We start from the raw sequence: 24,712 nt of genomic DNA, 5'->3' as shown, positions 1-24,712 counted from the left end.
GATGAGTTGTACAAAGAGAGTCTCTTTCGTGTTAAAGGGCTTATCGCGTTGCGGTCTTGACCAGTACCACACACGCTTACTAGTATCGTGTATACACTTTTCAACTATCGCCTACAGAGCGCAGACGTTCAAGGACAAGTTCACCTTCATAAACATAAGGATTGAGAGAATGTAGCAATATTAGTAGAACACATCATTGAAAGTTTGAGGAAAATCAGACAATCCGTTCAAAAGTTATGAATTTTTGAAGTTTTTGTGCAGTACCCGCTGGATGAGAAGACTACTGCAGTGTATGAATAACTTAGATGTCACATGCGTACAACAATATAATGGAAATATAAAGAGAATTTCACAAAATTCCATCTTTTGAAAAAAGTACACATTCCCCTGACTCGTTACCGACAAATGTTATGGGTAATATTATTCCCCCTGCCTTTAGAAAGAGGCAAGTCAAGTGCTCTTTTATTATGCGAAAAAAGTGAAAATATGTTGAATTTTCTTTTACATTTTCTTTATACTGTTGTACGCATATGACTCACAAGCTGTAGTAGTCTCCTCATCCAGCAGTTCCAACACAAAAATTTAAAAAAAATCATAACTTTTGCATCGATTGTCCAATTTTCCTCAAACTTTCACTGATGTGTTCTACTAATATTGTTGCATTTTCTCAATCCTTATGTTTATGAAGGTGAACTTGTCCTTTCAAGTCGCTGGCACTTTGGGATTACGCAGCACGCGAGTGCACATCAAAAGAGCGCGTTGGCTGTCTGCTACAAAGACAACAATTGTTTAACTTCACTTTCTTTTCCAGGAAAGTGATGATGGGTCGTGAACATAAAGGCAGATCGAGAAGAACAACGCAGTCTACTCCTTCAAAGGACAGAGCTGAGAGAAAGCGGCACACAGAGACTGAACCATCACAGCAAAATACCGGTAAACGACAGCGTCCACAAAACATATCGCCGACTACGACTATCGCTATGCCAGCAGACGATGAGAACAGCAATCAGGTCAAGTTCGGCTTCAAATTCACCGATGTCGTAAAGAAGAAGATTAACGGAGAAGAGTGGACTGATGACGAAATTACGTGGTTTATCCAGAGTTTGGTGAATGGAGGTATTCAAGAGGCTCAGATCGGTAAGACCTGCCAGCTTGACGAGATTGTTTTCTGATTATCAACTAGAAATGAATGATCGTTGCAGTCGTTCTATCATCGTTCTTTCGATTGCATTTTTGTTGTTGTTGCAATTAAGGTACAACATAATAACAGACAGTATGATGGCTGTTTTTGCTGCGCGCAGTACTCCAGGTGTTGGGGGTGTTTAAGAGACGGGACATTACATTGTATGCTTAATTTTTTTTTAATCAGTCGTTTTACCTCTTTCTTTCTTTCTCTCTCTCTCTCTCTCTCCAATGAGCAGTTTTTGTAGTGGAACTACAAAGATTATACTCTTGCAGTCTGCATATTTTCTTTCAATAGTTCTGCATATGATAGTTTTATATATCTTCTTTGACTTCTATAATGATGTAAATCTAGACAAGTTTTATACTGGTATCTGCATTACTATGCATCATTCTGCTTCTAGGTTCTAGTTGTCAAAGACTGTAAAATGATCCCATACTTGCTGTGTTTTAGCCAGTGAATCTACAGGACCCCCCCCCCCCTTCCATCAAATGATAACAACAATGAAATAAGATATGAGGAGTGTGTAGTTATTGTATGCAGATAATGAGGTGGTATTCATATTGGAATCACATACCTGGTGATAACCACACAGGACTGTAACCATGGAGGTACATTCACTAATGACGTGGCGGGGTCACTGTTGCTGTTAACCTGGTGATATTTATAGGCCTACTGGAGATTTACAGTGTATATACTGCAAACATTTATTAATCAAACAGATGTTTCATCATAACATACCTTGCACAACTGTTACATATTTACCACTTGCTAGTGATATAGAACTGTAACATGACCAGATTTGTTGGAAACATGTAAGAGCATGTTTGTAGGGTTTACTGACAGATTTTCTAGCATGGTCTATTTATTATTAGTGTGAACATTTGAGACCTTGCATCACAGAAGTAATTAAGATATCACCAGCATAGTTTCTGTTTTGAAATCAGATCGTCAACTTATTCATGCATCAAAGTCTGCCATTCCCAACCCACTGACGTGAAAGAAAATCCTACCACGTTATGAGAAATTCTAGAGCTTTGTAGCATGGGTCTATTATGGAAATTCCCTGGACCAAGCCATACTGTGTACAGAACTATCAGGGGATGAAAAACTCTTGTGTGACCAACTATGAAGGAATTCTAAGATTATCCTGAAACTTGCCATACTGTCTATTCGTGTGAACATAAAGCGGGGCATCATTATGATTGCTCACTGTTTCTTTGAGATCTATTCATGCGTTTATACTTCACTCACAAGAAGGAAAAATGTAGCTCTGTACAATTCAACGGGATCTTCACAGTTTTCTGGTAGAATTGTATATTTCCAGCAAAATCTGATACTTTGGCATTATTAAGTGAAGATTATTTTGATACGGGGAACTCAATAGCTGTGCTGCAAGTTACAATGGAAATTGAAATATGATGACAGAAGGAATTTTAATTAGATTGTATGTATCTAATATTTAAGGAGACATGCACTTACATGAGACAAATGCATCAGCTAGGCATTTGAGGAAAAAACAAATAATCATTGGTTTTGGGGGGTTTTTTAAAATGAAAGTGGGCATCCGCGCCCTCTTTCACACTTTTTTCTTTTTTATTCATCTTGTTATTATCTTTTTAAAAATAAAAAAATAAAGGGGCAGGCACCCATGTATAAGTCAAGTCTATTTGGACTGAAGAAATAGCTTTGACTTGGAGAAAATTAGATTCCATCTTGGTGGATTGAAATCAATAAATTAAAGAGAAGAAGACTTGAAAATACCTTTGACTTAGGCAATCATTCAACTTTTGTCTGGTCAACTATAGCAAGGTTGACTGTATTTGTACATCAGATGTAGAGTTTAGAAGGGTAAAGGGTACAGAGTCCGATGGGAACGAATATGCAGACATCAGCGGCATAATAGATCATGCAGTCTGTGGAGTGTTTGTACAGGGTGATAAGAATTAAGGTCCTGTATTCTTAATACATTATGTCTACCATGCAAAAGGGAGTCATTCTTTCAAATAACATGATATTTTACAGCCCATTGTCTACAAAGCAGGACTTGGTCTTCTCGCACTGCATCATGGGAATCCATTGTGTTCTGATGTCTCTAAGGAGTCAGTACACATAACTTGGAAGTATGCCATGCAAACCTTTTTGTGATAAACTATAGATGCCTGTACCACCACGAGAGCCTTATATCGCTGTTTTATCTTTGCTCATTGTGCTCTGCGTGGAATTTGGAATTGTGTTTCGATTTGAAAAATCAGCTGAAGTAAGCAAATTTAAAAGGAAATTTTTATATCATGATTGATTTGATTGGTTCTGAAAAAAAGCAAGCCAGGAGTAAGTATACCAAACCCATCATGCAGACAAAGCTCCATACCATGGTGCTATAAACAGACACATTTAACTCTATCCAACATTCATTCAGTCATTCAATGATTATATTTTTCCATTTCCAACAGAAACAAGATATTCTTACAGAAGTTAAATGCATGAATTACATTACTCTACAATGTACAATAGACAAAATTTATAAGTTTGCAAAATTTTGAAACTATACAGAAATGCTGGAAATGTGGAAGAATGCTAAAAAGCAATGCTTGTAGGGTGTATTTTCCCAAAAAGTAATACAACAACAAATCCTGTGATTGATATACCATTATAGATACCCTAAGCCAAATTCTGAAACAAGCTAACACATAGGAAAACCAATATAACTAACCCTAAACAAATACTCTACACTAGCTAATTCACTCTCTTGCATACAGCAGAAAAAGAAGACAAAAATAGAGGGGGGGGGGGGGTGGTAGAGGAGAGGGATCGGAAGTGAGAGAAACTAATTATGTGATGTGAAGATAAAAAGGCAGATGACAAAATACAAGACCAGAATTAATGGATAGTATGAGCCGCACTGAACAATTTGCCCGATTCTAACAGTAAAATAAAGTTCAATATTCCCCTTCTTTTGGAACCAGTAAACAATTTTTGATTCTTCACATTGATTTTGAAAGAACTTAAACTTAAAATATTGGCTATTCCACATTGGTTATGTCTCATTTTTGCCAAAATACTAGCATACATTCAACAATTCCAGAAAGGCCACCTGTTCATAAGTTTGGTATGATGCAGACTGAGTTCATAATTGCACACACTTGAGCTAAAATAGTGAGATCTTTGTCATCAGCTGAAGATATATATATATATATATATATATATATATATCATTGTTTAATTGTTTGATCCTGTCACTTTGCAGACTGTTTAATCACATCTTCTTCTTCTTCTTCTTCTTTTTAAAAAGTTAATATCTTCTTTGCCCTTTAGAACAGCTAATGATATACTCAATTCTTGCAGGTTTTAGATATAGGCTGATAAAGACCTATTATTTACCTGGTTAGTATTAGCTTGGTAGAATACATCCTGCTGCCCGAATACTAGGTCAAATTCAGTCATGTACTATTGATTACCAACAGATGATGGAACTTGTGGTGTATCTGAGGATAATTTGTGCACTACAGAATGATGCACAGACTCTCTGCAAAAAGAACTTGTTCCTAAGTATTCAATACTTAAATGTACATTTCTGCAGGTGAATCAAGCCTCTGTGGATATTGAACTTATCTGTGCTCATTTAGATCGAATACGAAATATGTCACACTTGTATTCTTGTAGATATGCTTGGTATCCAGTCAAAGAAATTACCTTAATAGTGGGGTGGCTTAGTGACAAATATACTGATAATCGTGACACGCCGGACAAAAGTGTCATTTTTTCCTCAGACATTTGTGTATATATGAGGATCAAAATTAGGGGGTGCTCCAAGAAATCCGCTAACAGAAAAAATGAGAAAATGCCCTTAATTTGTACATAACAATAATGTCTGAATTCAAAGACTATACACGGGGCATTCGCCAGGTTTCTGTACAATGCAATGCAATGTACATGGTTGCTAGTCTTAAAATTCAGACCCATAATACGACATATTATGTGCATGTTTACAGTAATACACCATTTTTACTGGTTTTCCTATGGTAACAGGTGGTTAGTCTGTGTTGCAGACCTGAGGGAGGTGTGTTGGAATAGTCCAGTTTTCTTAAGCACCTTTTCATTAAATAATTTGATATAATTTCTGGTAAAGGATTTTTTTTAGTACTCTCTACCTCCTGTAGAGAAATGGCAAAGAGTGACATGTGACTCTGGCTCAGATACTTTAAATCTTGGGCAATGACTGAGCCAGGTGTAGGACTATGTCACAGCTCATTTTTTCTCCCAGAACTACTAGTTTACCAGTAGAAGAGCTGCATATTCCATTGAGAACTTAAGGTTTTGGGTATTGCCCTACATATTTCCTTACAAATTTAACCCGTTTCCTCCAAGATTGTGTGAATTCCATAGGTTTAGCGCAGGGATTACCTGGTTCCCGTAAGCAATTTTTATAGTCCGCACTTCCCCTCTCTATATGTTTCTTATTTCTTATGGGGGTTATTCAAATGTTTAAAAAGGTTAAAAGTCTGTTTTCATAGATGAAGTTGAATTTAGACAATTTGAATTTTTTTAAAAATATATTGATATTTGTAATTTCACTCATAAAGACTTAAAACGGTTTGAATATTTTTGGTCTAATAGCTATGTATAGACATGTTATTAAAAAGTAAAAGCAATGTTTGATTGGTTCACATTATCCAAAGAGGGTGGGATGTAGTTGGCTGGTGAACAAAGTCTATGGGGAAGTTTAAAAAGTTGATAGAAGTAAAACAAAATCGGCATAGAGCAGAATCTAAATCACAATATAATATGACAAAATTCCCGACCCCAAAGGCGGTTGATTCTATGATGCTTTATGTCAAAATACATTCCACCCAAAATACATGTGATTGATAGGAGGAAAAAGTATAGTACATTAAAAACAATATAGTTCAACTAACCCCATTAGTCCAGCAGCATAATGAAAATATGATTGTTAAGTTTTATCGCCTTGTCAATTGAAGATGATGTTACATAATGACAATTATCAAAGTCAGCTAGATCTACTAGTATATCAAGAAACTAAAAAGAAGGGGTGGGGTGGGGAGAGAAGAATGAAGTAAGTTATTAGTATCTGTAGTTTTGGTTTTCAGTATATTCATTTTAATTTCCTTAATTTCCGTTAGGTCATCATGGATTGGAGCATTTGTGTACTAGTAATCTGCCAGGAACAAACACAAGAAAAACTTAAAGGTCCTATATATACACATCTGGGAGAGTGACTTGAAAAAAATGTTCAGGATATCACATTTTATGCATAATATGTGTAGGTCTGGGGGCATTTCATGAAGCATTTTGTCCGATAAGTTGTCGGACAAATTTGCTCTCTGCCAATCAGATGCAAGGATTTCTGTAGTTTGTAACAGTTTGTCAGAAAAATATCTGACCAAACTGCTTCATGAAATGCCCCCCTGTTGTATCACAAGACATCCTACCATATACAGTTTTTGCAATCAAAGCAAACATATAAAGAGATATCAGTATTTTTCTCATTAAAGCATAAATGCAGACGGTTTAGTCTGGAAACATGTTATCATAGAAATATTGTTCACATTTTGTGTTATTAACAATACTTAACATTGATTATACAGATTCATTTTTTTTTTTACAGAGGTTCTTTCTATCCGTAACTCACACCTAAGAACAATTTTCAAGCACTAATTTTGGGTTTTTACCTTTAATTATCCACAAAAAGGAGGACTCAATGCATAAAAGATGTATGCTTTATTTTTGGAAAATGTTGAGGAGATCAGGAAAATTATATATATTGGATGTAGATTTTGGACCTGAAGGAGCAGTTGAAGCATTTTTAAGAAACAATGCCTTGTGGCATCGTTCTTATCATCAAAAATTAATAATGACAAATTCAAATGAAAATTGGAGGGGGGAAGAAAAGATGAACATAATGACATGAGACAGCTTGGTAAAGATCAAACGCTAAAATAGACAATGCAGCCTCTTTTCTCAGTTCATACTTATCCAGAGTGTGTGCTTTCTTTCCAGTACCGGTATTATTATTTAGATAGGTTAGGGGAATCCCTTTGAATTGTTTTATACATCATTTTAAAGCTTGCAGTCTGCTCTTTCGGAATCTGTCCTTAAAGGACAAGTCCACCTTCATGCACACGTGGATTCAGTGAATACAACAATATTAGTAGGACACATCACAGAAAGCTTGGAAAAAATCGTACAATCCGTTCAAAAGTTATGATTTTTTAAGGTATCTGCACAGTCGCGGCTTGATGAAAAGACTACCACAGTGTATGATGTCACATGCGCACATTCTAAGGAAAATAAAATGAGAATTTCACAAAACCATACTTTTTGAATAAAGTTCACATAGTTTCTTTGACTTGCTACTGACGTATGTCAAGGGTAATATAATTCCCCCTGCCTTCTGAAAGAGAAGTCGAGTATCCTTTTGTAAGCGAAAATAATTTATGTTGAATTTTCTTTATTCATTCTTTATATCGTTGTACACATGTGACATTACAAGGTATAGTAGTCTTCTCATCCAGCCTCGACTGCATGAGCAGAAACTTCAAAAATTCATAACTTTAGAACGGATTGTCCAATTTTCCTCAAACTCTCACTGATGTGTTCTACTATTGTTGGTGCATTCACTCAACCCACATGCTATAAAGGTGACAAATCTTTGTCTGGCGACTTTTTTGTTGATCAATTATACCAACCCTGATGGAAATCTCTTCAAATTCATAAGTTCTGAAGTCTCCTTTAAGTTTAGCCAAAATCTATATATGTAGTTGCCATAGCAACATACCACTTAACACTAATGAAAAGTATTTCAAACCTCTATACATCCCGTCGATCAGTTGTACCTATTCAAATAGAATCTCTTCCAAACTGGAAAATAGCCTCCTGTAACTAACTTCAATCAAAAGCCCTAGTTTTGGGTTGCCATGGCAACGTACAAATCAACAATTATATTTGACCCCTGGTTTATACTCTTGGTACCTTCTATACAACGTTCATATCAAATTTTGTGAAAATTGAATCTTCCTACCTGGAGAAATAAACAAAAACGTGATTTTTAGAAAAAGTTCATTGACCTTTGACCTTTGACCTTTGGAAAATTCACTCCAAATTCAATCAAAATATTTTACTTGTTCTCAATATTCTTCCTGCCAAGTTTTATCCAGATTGGATATTCCTGACCTGAGAAATAGCCAAAAAACCTATTTCACAAATAAAGGTCATTGACCTTTGACCTCTGACCTCCTTCCCAGCATCAATTTTCTTGGAGCACCCTATTTTTTGAGAAGGTACATCATGAAGTACCTTTGGTGAAAAAATCATGCTTTTGTCCGCCGTGTCACGATAATTTCACTAAGCCACCCCACTATAAGATCAAGTTAACCTCAAATTCCTGTTCATGACAATCCTGTAACTCAGTCCAACAATAATATCACAGGCTAGGTTCAATTCAGTGTGGGGAATTCCATACCTATGTCATCTCCATTTTATTTGCTCTTTTTCTCAGAGTAAGCACAAAAATGATGCCAATGAAAGATCCTTCCTGTGAGTGTGTGTGTATGGGGGGGGGGGGGGGGGGGAGGTGGGGGATGGGGAGACGTCCTTTCTACACCTTCCCCATGGTTTCAGTCAGATTTCACAAGTAGAGAGTGCACACCTCGCTGCTCTCTGGCCTTCACATCTCTGCATTTAATACAATATAATATACTGAGCTGTATTACTGTACAGTATTTATATGAAATTAAGTTCCTTGTGGAAAAAAAACGACCTCTAGATCAAATAATGAGCAAAATACACAGCAATCTATTGGAAAATTATGGGTATGAAACACACACACACACACACTGACTGTTAAAAAAGCTAAATGTTGCCATTTCTAAAGAGGGAAATGTATGAATACAGTAGTTTCAAAACAAAAGCAAAGTAGGAAATATCTGTTGTAGTAAGCACTTTATGTACAGCAGTGCATTGTATACATGTATACACCATAATACTGCTGGCAACAAAATTATAAAATGTGTGTGAAATGAGGGAGGAAATGGCAAGGTTACTCAGCAGCAGGCACCTGTGACCTCAACAGTTACATGCTGTAGTCTGGAATTAGTCACAGTAAATGAACAGCTGTGTTGCTTTCAATACCATATAATGATCAAAGTAGACACTGATCAGTGCAGGTTAATTCATTAAGGCACATGAAGGCAGATATGCACATTTTGATGGCCAGGGGTTTAACAATATATATATATATATATATATATCATCAAATTTCAAAAGGCAATTAATTGCATGTGAGCGATACACAACCATCAAACAATAGTTGCACATTGTGAAGGATGTTCAAGTATGCCTATGATTTATTTATAGATGGAAAGAAATACTATATGAAAGAATAGCTCCATTGAATGAAAACTAAAACCCTGTATTTATGGATATAGGCCCCTTGTAATATGAACATATTAGATATATTATAAAAGGGACACTCTAAAGTGCAATCTGAGAATTTATAGCAGCGTACCAAAGATACTTTCTGTCTCATGTGAAACCTAGACCATTTAGTCAAGTGAGTGATCTCACAGATTTACATAATGATGATCGGTATTCAATCAAAATGATTAGCTTTAGGCCAATACTGTCAGGAAATTTATTTTACCCAAGAGGCAAAGGCCACAAATTGCCAGACATTTATGTATTTTCAGCATTTATCTGATTGCCCCCACTCTGCAAGTATTTTGTAGTTCTTAAAAATAGTATATCCTTTGCCCATAGAAATGTACAACAACAAGAACACTAATTAATTGTAATGCTCTTAACCCGTTGAGGACGGTTTGATTTTGCTACAACACACATTTCCCATAGACACCTGCCCGAGTATACTCGGGACTCGTCCTCAACGGGTTAAAACTTCTCCTACTTTCTTCCAATCCATAACTTTTATTCAAACTCTGCTGTGATAGCAACATTTTATTTGCAAATCATGGGGTGTACAATGTCTGTTCGTGTTCTGTCATGTCCTGTACAGACTAGTATCAAATTGTTGTCATTTTTTTTTTTGGTTGTTTGCACAGACCATTTCCTTTAATATTTTCGTTTATGCTCAAAATCTATCCTGATTAGGGTTATTCAAACTCTGCTGTGATGGCAACATAATATTTGCAAAATCATGTGGTGTACAATGCCTGTTCAGTTCTGCCATGTTCTGTACAAAGTGTTATAAAAATACTCTCATTTTTGTTGTTGTTTGCATCGACCATATTCGTGATATTTTCTTTTGTGCTCACAATCTCTCATGATAAGTGTACATTTATGCGTGAGCAAGAAAGATTAAAGGTAATATTTGCATTGTATACACATCAATGAACAAATTCCAAATACTGAAAAGGAACTCTATAGGTGGAAAAAGACTGATGTGGATTGATTCAGCGTGCAGTGTTTGATTTGTACTTTGTCAAAATAGAGGGGGGGGGGGCAAAAAGTACTCAATGTCAACAGAAATATTGTGAGTGTTTTTTTCAATAGCCTACAAGTTTGTGTACATAAAAGAATTCACAGCAAGATCAACTATACATAAAAAAAAAAGGTGTGGTATATCCCAGCACTAATGATTGTATACAATATGTGTGCTTCTAAGTTCTCGTTATGTAATGTCACTGGAGATTTTTTTTTTTTTTGACAGTGGTGTGTGTTTCAAATAACACTGCATGACCATTGACTGCATGTGTGTATCAAAATCAGGTAGCAGCATTTCAAGGTATCATGTCATAATGAAAGAGAGGCACAGGTGCATGTAATCTTAACCCATTGAGGATGGGCTGATTTTGCTACAAAATGCATTTTCCGTAGACACTTGCCCGAGTATATGCTACTTGGGACTCCTCCTCAATGGGTTAAAACTGATAACTCCATGGGACATTTCATTCAATGTTTAGATTCCTGAATGAATGTAATTTTTCATGTATCATGCTCTGATTTGTGACATCTGCACAATGATATGAAAATGCTTCTTGGGACACAGCCATAAGACATTAACATTTTTATTCACTTATTAACATTAATTGATTAGTTGAGTGATTTCCTTTTATTTAGAAATTGCACTTTAATGGTCAGAAGTGGTAATTAAAACTTGTAGGAAAAGGAGTTTTCAGGGATATTGATTGGACAATAGTTAGCGAGGTTTGACTATGTTTAGTATATCAGATAATTATATTCCTTTTAGTTGATTGAAAAAATAAGTATATTCAGCAAGGTTTGACTTAGCAGTTGCATATCAGATGTATTCCTTTTATTTGATTGAAGAAATGATTATATTCAACACAGTTTGACTTTTGTAGGTGTATATCAGGGAACTCCTTTGTTCAATTTTATGTTGTAGTTCAGCAGGCAGGATTTTACAGCAAAAGTATTTTGAAGAGTTTAGACTAAAGACCAAAGAAAATCCCATATGAATGCTTTGTGAGCATGCCAGGTTCTTCTATTCCAGATTATGGTCTGTGAGCAAATTTGCAATTTGAGCTGCAAAAATTTACATTTTACTGCATTGTTCACACCAGGCTGCATCCATTGTTTTGCATCAATGAGAGGATTCGGTCAATATGTTTGTCCAGTGAACAACTGATGCAAATGTGTTTGATTTGCTAAAGAGAAGGCCACGCACTCAAAGGAAAAATTCCAAAGGGAGGTCAGTGCTATCAGTTCTGTGCAAATAATTTGAGACCAGTTAATATGCGTTGTGCTGCAGATAGGAAAAAAACAATTTCTTTTTTATTTTTTCTGTTCTGGCCACTCAAAAATGGAGGAGTAAAAGATTCAATTGCTATGACATGCTTCTTATTGTTAGAGCACACATATTCCATTCTATGTATATTTATTATATACATATACACACACATATGTTTACATATAATATACAAATATATAATATGTTACATACATGTCACATGTTTAAGTTTGCTGTCATCTTTGTTTTAATCAAAATTTCTCTTCTTGCAGCAAATTGGACTAACTGATCATACTGTTTGTTTGTTTTTCTTGATATTATGTAAATTGAACGTAGAAACAAAACAGAAGGAATTTAAACTTTCTCACAACCTTGCCCTGAATTCTAATCAAGTATTTGCACTGTCATACAGTGTGTCCTCGAAAAAATTCACAAATGACTCGCCTGATAAATGTGGATAATTGATTGCATTCTTCAAATATAAATCTGACTCTGAAAAAAAGGTAACCTAAGGAATGTAAACTTTGTTATACAATCTTGTTATAATTTCAAGCTCTGTTTCATCAGCTATTGATTCTCCTCATTGGCAGTGTCTTTATAGTTTGTACAGAAAAAGAAAAGGTATGTGTTTTTAAGCTGGAGTGGAAAACATATGGTGTGATGAATGAAATGGTGGAGAATAAGACTGTGAAGTAGTGCTACCAAGATGAAATCTTTGATATGAAATTTCTGAACATTTCAGTTCAGTATTCAGAAGTTTAAGTTCCCAAAGTTGCTGTCAAGGTTATGACAATACATTTAATTTCTTTTTTACTACTATTGTAGACATTGAACTGGAGTGAAATCTTGGAAATAGAAGTTTCCATAGTTCAACAATGCCTTAAAAGGAATTAAAGAAGTGCAATAAATGAAGCATAGCTGCACATTTCAGAGGAAAAGGAACTCAAAATTTGCACAAGTAATGGTCTCTGATACCCCCCTTTTTTCAGGTGCCTGGCTGATGGCTGTCCGCCTGAAGGGCATGGAAACTAGAGAGATCACGCAGCTGACGCAATGTATGTTGGACAGCGGTGAGGTGATGGACTGGTCAGATGAATCGCAGGAGTTCCGAGACAGTCTGGTGGACAAACACTCGACAGGAGGGGTAGGGGATAAGGTCAGCCTCATCCTTGCCCCTGCACTGGCCGCTTGCGGATTGAAGGTCAGTGTCACACAAATTTCAGGGTTTCAAGTCACTCCACTTAGAGAAACTGACATATGTTATTTAGTTCATTTTTGTGTTGATCAGAAAATATGCATAGCTCTACAGAAGTGTGCTGATAATAGCAATTTCATATATCTTATCTCACGTGACACTGTTCTTTAATATCAGATACTATTTTTTAGATAGTGTGGTTGGAAGAAGGCGCAGAAGGGTCTGTCTCCAGACTGGTAGAATGCAATCATGTCTCATCATATATGTGTGTGTGTATATATATATATATATATATATATATATGTATATATATATATATATATATATATATATATATATATATATATATATATATATGTATAGCTAAACTTGCAGGAATTTGCAATTGATATGACATTAGCCTATCACTATGCATTCTACAAAGATTTAATATGGTCTTTGCTGGAGAATGCTCTGGCCCTCCTGCCTAGACTCAAAGACAGCTAGCACATGGCAAGTGCTACATCAGAACTACTTACAAAAAAGATAAGCTTAATTTACCAGTGTTTTTATTCATTCATCTATTGTTTTCTTTTTTCTTTTTTGTTTGGCTTATTTGCACTACCAACCAAAATGCCAAAAGGTTTTTGGTTTCCTATCATTGTTGATACAGTACATCAAGAAAGTGTTGTTTTTTTCCTATTCTGTTCTATTGTTGTTGTTGTTGCTGTTGTTTTTGCAATACAGGCTGCGTAAATTTTCTGAGGCAGAATCACGATCCTAAACGCGTTTGAGGCATTTTCAGGGGTTAGATAAACGCAACCATGTTTTCAAACGCGTTTAGAAACACCGTTTTGAAATGCCTTTCAAAGGGCGTTTTGAAACACGTTTGAGACCACAATCGCCGTTCTGTGAGTAGATAAACGCAATGCCGTTTTGAAACGCGTTTATATCTCAAGGTCAAATCCCAGCTGTTTCCGGTTGTGCTCTCTACCCATCATTTGTGTGTGACTGAGGAGGCATGTTTGGTGGTACGGTATGCAGTTGACCTTTACTTCCCAGGTCAAACGGCGCAAAGCAGCTGCGCAGTGACACCACTCGAATTGCGATTGTAGAATGGTTAGATAAACGCGGCTCACCAAGAATCGCGTTTCAAACCACGTTTTCAAATACCGTTCCAAACATGTTTTGAAACGTGATTCTCTCTCTCAAGTTAGATAAACGCAGTCACAGATGCCCCTACTGACTGTTGCTCCCCAATGTGTCCCTACTCTTGACTTGGTATAGGTTCCCATGATCTCTGGGAGAGGGCTAGGCCACACCGGTGGGACTCTGGACAAGCTGGAGTCCATGAAGGGGTTCCAAGTTCAACTCAGCGTCGAGAAGATGAGAGAAATCGTTGAAAATGTCGGCTGCTGTATCTCAGGCCAGACAAAGAACCTGGTACCTGCTGACAAGAAGCTCTATGCCACCAGAGATGTGACAGGTACCGTTGACAGTGTACCTCTCATCACGGGTGAGTCAGCTTGGTTAATCTAATCCTCAAACAAGCTAACTGTTTGACTTCGTAATCAGAGGTTGACCCTAGGGTGGCCTATTAGCTGTTCATACACCTCTGAATTGGACAGTTTCCAACAGTTAATGTTCACTTTACAATGCTATTCAAAACCTGGAGAATCATGTAGGCCTATGGGCACACTAAAATATCGTCAACTACCAGAATTTGCTTTGCAATGCAACGCAGGTAGACTGCATGTGATTAAAAGAAAGCAAAAATGTTGAAGTTTATCGGTTCCACCATATGATGTGCCACTCCCTGCACTTGGTGCAAGCACTAATGCCGCAGAGATCAGTTGGTCTAACGGCCGGGATGCAGCACACTCTGATCATTGATTAGGTATGCACAGTTAAGGAGATATAAAGTGCTTTGTTTGCATTTTCTTTTTTTCCGGGGGATGGGGGGGGGGGGGGGATGGGGACGCTATGTTTGAATGGCAGCAAATACAATATTAGACTTTTGCATCATAATACAAAATTTGATAACAGTTCTGTGTTTGATAATTTTTAGTAGCTCTCTTGATAGCATGTGCTTCGATATATATATATTTATTTGTATAATGAGATCAGAGCTCAGTTAAACTAGTCTCTTTGCAGATTAAGTTCCTGTAATGGCTTGTTTTATTGGAGTCATAGTTGAATTTGAACATATACTTCCTCTTCCAGCTTCATTGTTAAAACTCATGTACAGGTACTATAGTATTACTGGACAGCATGGTATTTCCAGATGCACACATCTCTGCATACTAATGACATTCAATATGTGGGAGACATTGTAGACTAGCTTCACAGAGGTTTGTATGGGCCAAAATTGCAAAAAAAAAATGTGACATAAAAATGTGAAAATGCTAGGAAATTCACATTTCACCTTATAATTTAAAAGAAGATGTTGATTTTGATATCAAAAATGTGAAAATGCTAAGAAATTCACATTTCATCTTATATTTAAAAGAAGATGTTGATTTTGATATCACAAGATTGTTCAAAATTTTCATGTTAGACCTTTTACCATACAATATGAAATTTGAGCCTCATTTGCTGATTTTCTCTCTTCAATCCTCTTGATACGAATGTGTACAGTGAATCGTGGGTATGAATTATTACTCTGGTGCAAGGACAAGATGTCAAAGACGTTGATTATATTCCATTGTGAAAATGGTGTCCAGAATTATAATGCAACTTTACACCACGCCGAGAGATATCTTTTTGTAGAGGAGTACACTTGAAGTCTATTTTCAAAAAATGGGAGTGGATAATTTTCATAATTTTATAAAATTTGTAATTTTCAGGACTTTGTCCATAATTGATGTCAATTGGTTTCATCCTCTCAGTATGGAATTCAGAGCCACAAAAAAAAAAAAGCATCTGTCGATACGATCCACTTTTCTACCTGGAAACTACTATGGCAATGAAAAGAGATTACCTAATCTTATCAGTCCCTATTGTGTCACCATGGCCTTTGTGTTAGACTGTACTGAGGCACATATTGGTATCCTCGAATGGGTTTGCTGGCCATCGCATGTCTAAAAAAAAAACAAAGCAAAACAAAGCAAAAACATGGCAAGTTGTTAATACAAAGGTACACACAGCATTCCATTTTTTATCATAAATTTGTCCAACTATTATTTTCAAATTAAGAATCATGGTTTTCTTTGTTACTTTTCTCATGGAATTGTAAAGTTAGTGCCATTGTCAATTTGTCCTTCTCTACTATTAAAAGGTTCAATCATATCAAAGAAGTCTGCCGAGAAAGTGAAAAGACTTGTCCTAGATGTGAAGGTCGGCAAGGCCGCATTCTGCACGACAGAAGATATGGGTCGCAAGCTTGCCCAGTCATTGGTGAGTGTGTCAGATATGGTTCCATGACATTTGCTCCCGTGAAATATCTGCAAGCTAAGCCAAACATTAAACCTACCCACAAACATAACCCTAACCCTATAATCCACATCAAACTAAACCTTAAACCCTGTCACAATTCCCTAACCCTAACCCGTAGTCCTTGGAGAAAATAAGACTGGAAGAATCATAGCAGGAGCAAATGTCGAGTCACCATCAGAGGAAGGTACGAAAGAGATAAGACCTCTGATTGTACACAAGGGGAAGTGCTAGGGTGTATTAACCTTTCAATGTCTTGTTTCTTCATGGTAAAGTGAATACATTTTCATGCCCAAGTTGTGCTTCAACAACACCACCAACAACAACAACAACAGCAGTGACAACAACAACAACAATAACAACAACAACAAAATGACAAACTGACATTGCTACATGCAGAAGAAATAGTAGACATAATGCAAAAAAAGGATTCCATGTACTGGACAAATATTTTGGGACCTAGCTCTGATGCTCTGATTGATTAAAGAGAAAAAGGGTGCATGAAGGAAAATTTTAGAACAGAAGAGAGAATGGAATGAAAAGATAAAAGACAATGATTATATAAAAAAGGAGAGGAGAATAGATAATTGAGAGACTGAGGGACAGATCTCTTCAAGAATGTCAGTGTGAGAAAATCTCGATCATATTTCATCACATCGTGGAAAACAGCTGCACGAATAGAGTACATGTATTTGCACGTTGCATTTGAATGGCATAGACCCTGTGTTTAATGCTCTTTAAAAAAAAAAATATTTGGTTTCTTGATTCCCAGCAGAGATCCCAGTGTTATGTGCCAGGAGAGTGAGTGTTATCCCCCAGTGAATTATCATCTGCGTTATTAAGGATGCATTAGATTAGAACTCAGATTTCAATTTACCCCAAGTAAGTACCTATACCATTAAAAGCAAACAATTTTAGATTGTCACTGTGTATGCTACCCTTCATGCAAAAACTTGTGTCAGCTTGGTTGCACTCTGATTGCCCTGTTTCGCCTGTTTGCACATGTTAATGAGCTCTTCTAGGCAAATTGCTGAATAAAATGGTGTAGCATTATAAGTAAGGCTTCTGTCTGGCTATTCCATCAGTAGGCACTCACCTGAATTATAATCTGTCTTTTGATTTTCATCCTTGTTTTCTTTTTTTCTTTTTCCCTCATTTTCTTGTTTTCTTCTTGAGGTTAATACAAGTTGTGGCCTTGGCACTGAGACTACAGCTGTCTTGACGCGGATGGATGACCCCATTGGCTGCTGCATTGGGAATACCTTGGAGTTGGCTGAATCCATACAGTGCTTGAAAGGCAAGGGCCCTACAGACCTCCATGATCTGGTTGTGGAGCTCGGTGAGTCTGATGCACAGAAACAGGACCCTGGGCCCTGTTTCATAAAGCTGGTCGTAATGTTACGCACAACTTTATTAACAACTTAGATATGGCAAGCCAAGTGGATTTCCTAATCATTGTTAATTTTGTAGCTAAAGTTGAAATTTGCAGATGATAATGATCATTCTTACATGTTAACACACATCTTTAGTTGAAAGTTTTTTTTGCCCCAATGTCGATGAAATATTAGCATACAGTCTTTCTTTGTTAAAATGTAAGAAAAAAATGGGCACATATATTGGCACTTCATATTCCAGTCATCTGTAATATCATGTGTAACTTTATGAACGGCTTTATGAAACAGGGCCCAGGTCATAGCCAGTCAAATTTCTTTGTCTCTATCCATTCTTCAGTCAAATATCTATATAATATAGTAATCTACAAGTTTCTATTTTGTTGCTGATATAGTGCTAAGGATGATGGTGGCAATTTTGTTTTGCTTGTTGAATATTTGTCTGTTCATTTTTTGTTGCTTTTGTTTTGTTTTGTTCTGTTTTGTTCTCTGATCAGGCTGGTGAGAGAAGTGAAATAAGATAGTTACACTTGCAGTTTTGTTTATGTTTTATTTTTAGAGTTTCCTAGGTACTTATTCTTGTTCACTCAATGTTTCGGTTTTGCTGCATTTATCAAAGGTGTCATGTTTTCCAGCTAGTGTGTGTTGCATTTAATTCAGTGTTTTTATCAGGCATGAACTTGTGCAAGTAGTAGTTTAGTCCGATGGACATGAGGAAGGACACTTGTCCATCGCTAAAAGAGTATCGGCCAAATTACTTCCTGAAGTGACCACATCCTTCCCTCCTTCTGTCGCCCCCATCCACAGTCCTTGCCCATATGAAGGAAAGAAGTGTCTGTCCTTGAACAATCCAGCAATCTCAAAGATACGATAAGCAGAACTATTCTTGTGACTCACCTATATGTTATGTGCAGAAACAGTCCGTTGCTACCCAAAATGTTCATACACTTAGACCATCTCTATGGAACTTTGAGTTACAGATTCTGAGGGAACAAATTTATAGGTATCAACCTATTGCTCCAATAGATTGGCAAACAGTTTTGAATTTTAAAAAAACAACAACAAAAACTGAAATGCTCAGCAGACACTGATGAGCAATGAAGAATTACAGCTGTGAGTGATGTATGGTTTATCAGATTATAAAAATGACGTAGCACAGATAATTGAAATAGGGCTCAGTTAGAAGGCAGTCACATAAAGAAGGATTCCGCCCCCCCCCCCCCCCCCACACACACACACACACAGTGGCAGATCCGGGGAAGGGGGGGGGGGACACCGGGTCTGCACCCCCTCTTTATTTTTTGTTAAAACAAAAGAAATAAAAAGAAAAAATCTTTATTTTTTGTTAAAACAAAAGAAATAAAAAGAAAAAATGGGGGCGGTGTGCCCCCTTTTAATGTTGTAAAGATGCCTCCCCTTCACAGAATTCCTGGATCTGCCCCTGACCCGCACAAATACACTCACAAGTTAATGATATGTTCGAAACTGGGAAGCTGCCCAGGAGCTATAGTCCATGGGGTGATAGTACTTGAATGACAATGCTTTGAGAAAGATGCCATACCAAAACAAACTGAAAATGTGTCCATCTATGCCCTAAGAAGCAGGCTTGTAGACTATTCACATGTAATGAAAATGCCATTGTCCTTCAATGTATATCAACTAAACATGAAATTGATCCATTTCTGAATTTCTTTACTTACTTCCCCATTTCCACTATACAAATTTGCTTTTCAATAATTGTTCATGAGGAACTGCCCTAAAACAAACTATTCCTTGCCTGCAAATATTTGAAAAAGGATAGATGCATTTGTAACAGTGCACATTGGAAATTTGTATGGCTTGCTCTTTTTCTCTTTGCACAGGCTGTCTGAAAGAAATCATAACATATGTGCAAGTCCTTATCATGTTAACAATTGCCACTTACAATCTTATATAGACTTCTTCTTCTTCTTCTTCTTTTTTTTTTTTTTTTTTTTTTTTTGGGGGGGGGGGGAGACAATCAAGTAATTAATTGTAGACCTAGAGGTGCATGTGGAAATTTGCTCTCTAAAACTCTATTTCATACTCCAATGCTGTTTATGCATCTAGGCCTTTAAGGCCTTGTGGTTATTTCACTTCAAGGAAGTCTTCTTCGATCTTCTTATTTGAGGAAGTGAAACCACTGAACTGGCAGCTGTGGTCCTTGCATTGAAACACACTTTGCAAGGGCAGACCAATTTGTTGATAATGCCTGTATTAAAACACCTCTGAAAAAAAAAAAATATGCCTGTGTGATGTGGCTGAAACTGAATGCTCTGTGTGATGGATGTTAAATGCATAATTTTAGGAATAAACAGAAAACTAACTTCTCTCCCTAGGAGTGTGAGGGATGTAAAATGGAGATATGAGAACATGCAGTCTTAAAGTGGCTGTTTTAGGGTCACTACATATGTAGAATGGTTGGGGGGGAAAACCCAGCCAGGGCACGATAGTCTGACACAGATGTTTGTACAGTTGAACGTGACAAACATATTGCGCTGTGTGAAGGCATAAGATGCCTGTAAAGCTATGCAATACACATACAATACACAAGACTGCTATGTTTTAAGACAAGGTACAATCTCGTTATGATGGATGGTTTCAGGCAGGTGCATTGCAATTGGGTAAGATCTGTAGAAATAAGTAGGCCTATATTGTTTGTTGCAACATTGTACGCTGGAAAATTTCACAATTTGACAAATTTCCACAATTTTTTTTTGTGTACTCCCAACAAGCTTTTGCCGTATTAAAACAGTATAATGAATGGTGTCAAATGCACATTTATTTTTTATTTATTTATTTTATTTATTTTTTATTTGTTTTATTTATTTATTTTTTTTTTTGGGGGGGGATCTAGTTTTTAAACCTGACATGACATTGCTGGAAAAATGAAAATTTTGACATTTTGAATCCTTTTCAGTTGGAGGGAGGTTAGAGGAATGTTGAGGCAACATACATCTTTAGGAATGTATGTTATGTTGAAGTGCCAGCTGAATAATAAAGATAGTACTAATAATGTTTTGCACGATGGAAGACAATAGCTGATATAGAATTGTGGTAGAAAACAATAATCTTATGTGAAGGTCATCACGGTGGTGTTGCAATGAGATGCCGCCTTTCACTATTCAGCATCTTTATTTAATTTTTGTATAAACAACAAAAAAGAAGCAGCAAGTATAGAACCACCAGAAGAGGGCGAGGTGCACTTGATTGTGCAAATTCCGTCGGATATCTGCTTTCGATTGTGCAATGCTCTTTTTCAGTATGACAAAAAGACAAAGATACATAAACCTGCTCCCTGGGAAGTGTCTGTGAAAGTGACTGCATAGTCACATGTGCAACTCTGTAGGAGTCTGGCCTCTCTCCAACTTCTTTTTAAAACATATATTCATGCTGAGAGGAATAGCATTGATCCTGTAACAATACATGGATTGCGCACAGCATGTCTGCTCCTGGGGAATTTGGGCGGATGTGAAGCAACATGAGCCTACGTGGCACAGGATGGAATGCAACTTGCAGAGATGGATTGAGACATAAGCGAGTGAATTAAATTTATCTACCATCTTATCAGAAAAAATAACGTACAAAACATGCCTTTTTTTGTGCTGATGAGAACCTCACCCAATGTCTTCATCTTACATACTTCCTCCTTCTGCTCACATGATGGGAAGTGATTGATTATCAACTGTTTTTGTCATGTTGCTTATGCTTTGAGGTAGTACATATTGCATTCAGCATATAATACCAAGACAGTTCTGGGGAAACCTTCATCTTGAACATTTGCAAGAAACAAAGTCAAAAAATTTTGAACTTTTTGGAAAAATTCATCATTTCTAAGTACTGTATGCTTTATATTTCACAGGTTTTTTTTTATTTTTGCAAATTTCACATGTCATCTGATATCCATATGTAATGAGCAACTTGCAAAAGTATTGCATAGCATATAACATAAGATCATTGCATATTATCTTCAAATGGGAAATTGCTAACTTTTCCTCTTGAAAATAATTATTCTTTCTCATTCTGTCAATATGATCCTTAATTGCAATTTTGTAATATACAAACATTCACAAATTGATTTTGGAAGTCCCAAGTCATAAAATATCACACTCACAAAATATGACATATACATAACTTGATTCTAGTTGTTATCAGTGGCTTAAATTGCAAACACATGATCTCATGTATCTATCCATTGCTCATATACTTCGGTAAATGTATGGGATATGAGAAATATGACTACTTTCATGCAACTGAGGTTATCATCACTTTTCCTGCTTATTTTCACGTTCCAGTGCTATGTTCTCTTCTTCTGTATTGGGGGTGGGGGGTGGGGTGGGGGGGGGGGTTGAATTGATTTATTCATCCATTCATTATATTTTTCCCTTCTCCAGCAGATATATCAACATTAGAATGTACTACCAAATATATGTAATTGGCAAAGAAGATAAGAACATTTTGTGACTATGTGAAAAATGCTTAAAATGCATGGGGAATAATAACTTATATATCCTATCTGTGTAATGTTATGCCACCAGTGTTGACCTGCAATTTGACAAGCTTGCTTATTTTTTGTCAGCCCCATGATAATATTTGTTTCATTCGTTCGTTCGTTCCTTCCTTCCTTCCTTCCTTCCTTCCTTCCTTCATTCATTCATATTTTTCCATTTCCAGCAGAGACAAGTAAATATTTTACAGAAATTGAATGCATAAATTACATCACATTGTATAATAAAAGAAACATACAAGTTTGCAGAATATTAAGAATATAAAGTAAGCTTCCTTAGGTAGCCAAAGATCATCCTCTTATAGATCATTTGTAGTGTATTTTTTACTTGATGTTTCTTTATCTGAGAAATATGACAATGTATGAAATAAATGAAAATATCATATGATTTTGTAATGCAGTTTATGTCAAATGCATATGTCACAGTTTCATCAATGCTTTCTAGTTTTTGGTATGATGAATGACACTTTTGCATTTGTGTTTTATATGATTATATGAAATCAGATGCAAGTACGACAGCTCAGAGCTGATCCATATGTGCAGTGTTGCAAACTCTGTAAATAAGTTTAGTTATGCACAAGATTGTGTGCTTGTTGTTTTCTGTCGGCAAGTACAGGTAATTGATAAAATGTCAAACTGTATGTTTATGTACTAGGTAGTAACTTGCCACACATTCAAAGAATTATGCAAGTGGTATCTTAATTAATTGACAGATGTCGCTTTTGAATGTATTTGGTGTTTCATTAGGTGCTTACCTGCTCAAGGGAACACCAGAGGAGGGAAGACAGGAAATGAAGAAAGTCCTCCAAGATGGGTCCGCCTTGGAGAAGTTCAAGGAGATGATCGTAGAACAGGGTGTCAAGAAAGATTTGGCTGATAAACTTTGCAAACTGAAGATGGATGATATCGATGAAATCTGGGCTCCTCTACCAGTCAGCAAAGATGACACTCCGTATAAGGAACTAGAAAAAGAGGAAATTGGTTCCCCCAAATCAGGTGAGGCACAAGTTTTCCTAAAGAGGCGAGGTCCATTGCGATTTGGTTTTGATAAAAGTGTCACCCTGTAAAAGCTAGTGCAGGTAAAACCATTCTTTACAGTTAAAAAGTCATTTGCCAGCGAAAGACCCTCTTGACAAAACAAAGCAAAAACAAGCTGATGAAGCTGTCATCAATACTTCACTTAGAATAGTCAAATCTCATATATCACAAATCAGATATGCCTTTCAAGTGTTTAATCAATCCTATATGAAGTACTTCACATGAGATTTGCATATCTCACCTGGTCAAAGCTCGAATAACAAAATGTGACATACATGGCTCAAAAACATCCACAGTGGAGATGATTAGGTAGGAGAGATCATGAGATTTTCCTTTCCCAGACGTAATTTTCTTACACTAACCCAAGGTTTTGTCCTTGATCCTTTTTTGTTTAAAAACATTTGCAATATAGTATGATTTGTAAGTTTGCCAGAGGGATTATGAAATCTGCTCTCACCTAAAGAGTGACCCAAATGCACAACCCTAGCCCTATGCAAACACAGTTTCAAAGACAAGTCTGTAAATTAAATGTTCGACCCTCAAAAGTTCTCAAAAGTAAGGTTGGATTATGTGTGGCAAACAAGAACTTCCAAAGCATAGACGCTACAATGCAATGAAATCATTTGCTGAGGATTTCTTTTCTGCTGTTAGCAGCATTTCATGTTTTCTGTATCCTTAGGTGCATATGGTGTTATTGTGACATAGCTCTGTTTTAGAAAAGAAGATGCTGTGAATGCCATGACCATCACTCCTTGATTTGATGAACTTAGACAAAAATGGAATAATGATCAGAATGAAGGGAATTGAGGCTCAATCCTTTATACCCAACAGGTTTCGTGGCTGACATTGATGCCTTCGCAGTAGCTGACATTTGTCTTTCCTTGGGGGCGGGGCGGAAGGTTGAAACAGATGTCATCAACCACTCAGCAGGGGTCAGGATCCTGGCACATGTGGGGTCAAAGGTCAAGCAAGGTAAGCATGCTTTCACATTTTATGCTTTCCTACACCCCATCCTGTTATCAGGAGATCTCCAAATGGAACAGATTGAAGAAATGTAAAAAAACAGAAAAACATACAAACTAACGAACAGTCACAGATACAGGGGAATCTTATTATGAAGAGCTACTTGGGGCCACTGAAATTCCTTGTTTTATCAGTTATCTCATTATATTCAGGGATAACAAAACAGAGGAACATATGAAACTGACCTGCAAAATTACCTTGTTAAATCGGGTATCAAACTGTC

The 24,712-nt window shown here is 36.6% G+C and overlaps 1 protein-coding gene across 1 annotated transcript; it reads left to right on the top strand.

The window, feature by feature from the left end:
- Nucleotides 1-707: 707 nt before the first annotated feature.
- On the top strand, nucleotides 708-24,171 carry LOC139732816 (thymidine phosphorylase-like). Its single transcript, XM_071643657.1, has 7 exons — nucleotides 708-1,137; nucleotides 12,896-13,107; nucleotides 14,368-14,596; nucleotides 16,358-16,476; nucleotides 17,689-17,851; nucleotides 23,176-23,424; nucleotides 24,146-24,171. Exons 1-7 carry the CDS (start codon nucleotides 819-821, stop codon nucleotides 24,169-24,171), a joined length of 1,317 nt encoding a protein of 438 aa, XP_071499758.1. The 5' UTR covers nucleotides 708-818.
- The last annotated feature ends 541 nt before the right edge of the window (nucleotides 24,172-24,712 follow it).

This window comes from Diadema antillarum, unplaced genomic scaffold, assembly GCF_040938485.1.
Source record: "Diadema antillarum isolate AM-2024a unplaced genomic scaffold, OU_Dant_1.0 seq00000451_RagTag, whole genome shotgun sequence".
In the NCBI taxonomy this organism is placed as follows: domain Eukaryota; kingdom Metazoa; phylum Echinodermata; class Echinoidea; order Diadematoida; family Diadematidae; genus Diadema; species Diadema antillarum.
The sequence above is the reverse complement of the archived record's forward strand: the minus strand, read 5'-3'. Positions and strand labels throughout refer to the sequence as shown.